Here is a 4207-nt window from a genome sequence, read left to right as displayed (position 1 = left end):
TTGTACTGTGCATCACTTGTTTTGTGTATTATTATTATTATCATATTATTATTATTATCATTTTATTTCAATTATTAAACTGTTTTTATCTCAACCCACGAGTTTTTCTAACTTGTGCTCTTCCAATTCTCTCCCCCAACCCACCGGGTGGGGGGGAGTGAGAGAGCGGCTGTGTGGTGCTTAGTTGCTGACTGAAATTAAACCACGACAGACAGCTGGGAGGGTGACTAGCAATGACTGAAATTAAACCACGACAGACAGCTGGGAGGTTGTGACTAGCAAGAATAAAGACACCCCCTCCCCAACCCATTCTGCTGAATGCATTTTTAGATTTTGATTGGGTCAGAGTTTTAAAACAAAAAAAAAACCCAAAACACACAGAGACAAAAACCCCTTGTCTAACTATAGTTGGGTCGTAACTGCTGCTTCTTGGATACTCACCTGAAAAACAGCTGAACTATAAAAGCAGTACATTCTGCCACACTGAAAAGACTTACCTATGACTGCAGTATACTGTGTGCAAAGCCAGGGGCATCTGCAACGTGCTTCCTTGACAACAACATGCTTTGACTGCTCATTCCAAAGCAAAGTCAGCGAGCGCTTTCAGATTCTGCATCTCAGCTCTGTTTAAAAATTAATCCTTCAGGAAGAGTTCAGATACACCACTACCTCTAACAGCATGTGTTTCCTTGCTACTGAAGTAATGTTAACCACGTGGAAACTTTTAAAACTAGTCTCTTTGAACTGTTTTTTCTAAAATCGATGCAGTTGCTATTGAACAACGTATGGACTGAAAGTGAGCATCCCATTTGTCAGGCATGCTGTCGGTGTTAAACGACAATTCAGAATTCGGTGATCTTTAGTTTCACCTTCTTCAAGTTTTCTCTGCCTCAAGCTCATACAAGCATTAACATTGAAACTATCTAAAAAAAACAGTCTTGGTTTTAGAAATTAGGTGAAATAAAGCCTGGGTCATGTTCTGCGCTACAATAAGGGTAAACCAGATTAAGTATATTAATAGTAGAACATAAGTGCACACCGCATGCAGACTCCAGTTGGAGAGGAGTGGCAACAGAGAACAGGAGCTTGTCCCTATCAAGATATAAAAGTTCATTTAAAAACAAAACAAGATGCTGAAAATGTTCCAAGATCACAGTACAAAGAGCCAGAGTCAACCAATATGTGAAACTCCGGATGGCTTTTTGGGGGAGTTCAATCGTGTAATTTTACTCTTTGTGCCTCCCCCAAAATGTAAGCTGAGGATAGTAACTGCCTTTGTAAAGCATTTTGAAGCATATGCTGAGAAACTGGTATTATTAGACACTCTTACCGCTGGCTCAAGGAGAAATGTACTTTGTGAGAACAAAGTCATCTACAGTTTTGGCGTTTCAAAAAAAAAAAGAAAAAAAGAAAAAGAGAGATGGCTTCTCAATAGCTTTTTAGAGACTTGGCAGAAATGGAAAGGTCCAACTCATTAACGTGGCTTCCCATGTTCTTGAGCAGAGTCTTGGACTACTCTTAGCAACTGTACTGCTTTCACCTGCCTTCTTTTGCTTTAATTCCATTCTTAATGGCTAACGATCTCTTCCACTACCAAAAGTTCATTCCAAGCAATATATACAAGGATAATCTTAAGGCCTTCTCAGGAAGTTTTTTTTTTTCATCTTCCATCTATATATTCAGTCATAAGGTGAAACACAAAATGAACTAGTACTATGTCTGGGCCGCTTTTTACCACTTTTTTTAACGTTCTCAGTGTTATTGATCACAAAGGGCTCTGTAAGAAATACTGATTATGTATTTTCTAGTATACACCTTTTGCCAGAAACGTAGCCTGACAGCATTTAATCTCAACACATATATGTTGTGCATTGATTTGCTTCTCATTTTTAGAATCTGGTATTCAGGAGAATTTGTGTAAAGGGCTAGCTCTATCAAGTGCTTCAGGTAGTGGCTTGAAGTGACTGTGTTAGAGAAGTCTATACCATTAAGATTTGTGTGCTCATTTTCTATGCAATAGCTTTCCTTTCCACTTCAAATGATCTTGATTTTCTGATTATTTTGTATTTTGACATATACTAGAAGCAAGTCAGAGGAAACCCAAGAGCTTAACCTTGACCAAATATAACTTAAAGAGTCTGCTGTTGGAATACACTGCATTATTAAATGATGTTAGCTGCCACGTTTGAAAAAAATAACCTTTTTCTTGAGAAAAACATTAAATAATTCATTCATTTATGCTTGGGCAGTCAGAGAAATTGGGCCTTAAGGTTATAATGCCTTAAGGACTGCCCTTCACTATCTTTGCCTCCTGTCCCCCCCAAAAAAATTTTACACCACTCCTGTTTGACCTCCACAATGAGGCATTAGCTGAGCACGAAGTCTGACACACGGTTTAATCACACATTTTTAGCCTCTGAGCGGAGAGATGCAGAACTCCTGGCACTGGGCGGAAGGGATGTACCTGTTAGAGGAAGCAGAACTGCAGTCACGACGGGTCCCGATTCAGTAGACAGTGGCAGTCACGATATTTGGCTCTTACACGCACTGCGCTCTGCGTGGGCTTAATCCAACTTACTACATGGATCCAGATCTTTTTTTTCTGATCATATCCAGATCTTTTTTTTCTGACCATATCCTCTCTAGCATTACATTTAGTGGGCTTTTTTAAAAACAAAATAGGAATTAATTTCAGTCAGATAATTTCAAGCATCTAAATACATGCTTTATAATTTGTTACGTTTATAATTTGCTTATCCGCACACTGTAATTACGTACTGCTGCAAAGGTTTTTAAAATTAGGATTTCTCTTCTTTTTTTTCTAGGAAAGTGGAAGGGGAACTTGACATCATTTGGGAATCCACATCCAAAGAAAACAGGAGAATGAGAGAACTCTTACATAAATCCCTGGGGAAGAACAACATGTGGACTACCATCACAGTTCATGAGCCATGCTTAGATGAAGTCTCTCAGAAGGACCTAGTTTACAGACGTGATTTTAGTTACTGTGATGTGAAACCCTCATGCGCTACTAAAAATGAAATTCGACAAGAATCTCAGTGATAAGAAGAGATGCATTACACATCTCATCCAAGAAAGAGAACTCAGTGCCTGAATTTGACTTTTTCAACAACACAAGATGTAATGGAACATGTACCCTCTTCAAAATGTATTTTTAGTGCCATCAAAATGACAACAGCATATTCTCCAGCTGTACCATCAACAGTGTAAGTCTAGCCTAAAATATGACTTTGTTTTTTGAAGAAAAGGCTATTCCTTGTTAAGGCAACATGCAGTACAGCTCTAAGTTAACATAAAAGGACAAGTATCCAGTTAACAAGATAAAGAACTGGTAAGCTTGGCGTTCTAGCACGGACACATACCTTGCCACAAAACAAGCGAACAGCAAGATAGCCAGCCTCTGATATGGTAAATAATGTGTCTCTATTAGATATGTTTTAATTAAAAGGTCTGATTTCAATAAATTCTCCCCAGATCACCAAATAAAGTATAGACGGAGTATGATCAGGTTAAAAAAAAAAAGTGTGTTGTATGTTCCTCTTGCTGGTCATGACGCATCTTGACATCCTGAGATGTCCTTATACCAAACTGTCTGCCAAAAATCTTGTCATCTCAAGGGCAGAGAAAAATTCTACTGGGAAGCAGACAAAGCAGCCACATCCTGATGACGACTGGTGGTGCCTGAACACACAACTGTCCACCAAATAGATTTACAGGAGCCCAGGCGTCAGCAAGTTCCTACCATAGTTTTGCCAAGGGGACAAGATGCCAGCAGAGGATGCAGCCCTCCTCCAGATTGCCTTGTTCATCCCACTTCAGATTCAGGAGCTTCAGAAGCCACTTTTTTCCCCAGAGCATTCTCTGCAGCAGTGCCAGCCTTTAGATTATTATGATGCGTATTTGTCTTAGCTTTCATAATTGTTGATTTTTCACAATATTGCACATCACGTTGGAGTAGTATGTATTGGTATGAAGTGACTTTATTTTGCATTTACGCATAGCTCGTCAGATCAGCTTTTTGCTTTTGCTTCATTTCCATAACAAAACCTAAACGGTACCAGAAAACTGTAAGAATACAAAAAACCTGTAACTATCGTAGCTGTATAATATTAGAAATAATGAAGAATCTCATTGGCTTTGATCAAAGTTAACAAAAAGAGTAGAAAACAAAGTTAAATACCAAAAA

General features: G+C 38.7%; 1 protein-coding gene across 2 annotated transcripts in view; it reads left to right on the top strand.

The window, feature by feature from the left end:
* The window catches only part of CEP89 (centrosomal protein 89), a 48089-nt gene extending 44400 nt beyond the window's left edge, over positions 1–3689 (top strand). For both annotated transcript variants that reach the window (XM_019471014.1, XM_009275269.2), the window contains one exon: positions 2826–3689. In XM_019471014.1, the coding sequence (XP_019326559.1) occupies positions 2826–3063 (238 nt within the window). In that variant the 3' untranslated portion in view covers positions 3064–3689. The remainder of the gene's footprint in view (positions 1–2825) is intronic.
* Positions 3690–4207: the final 518 nt, after the last annotated feature.

This window comes from Aptenodytes forsteri, unplaced genomic scaffold (assembly GCF_000699145.1).
Source record: "Aptenodytes forsteri isolate BGI_AS27 unplaced genomic scaffold, ASM69914v1 Scaffold945, whole genome shotgun sequence".
Taxonomy (NCBI): Eukaryota; Metazoa; Chordata; class Aves; order Sphenisciformes; family Spheniscidae; genus Aptenodytes; species Aptenodytes forsteri.
Note: the sequence above shows the minus strand (reverse complement) of the source record. Positions and strands in the feature narration are given on the sequence as shown.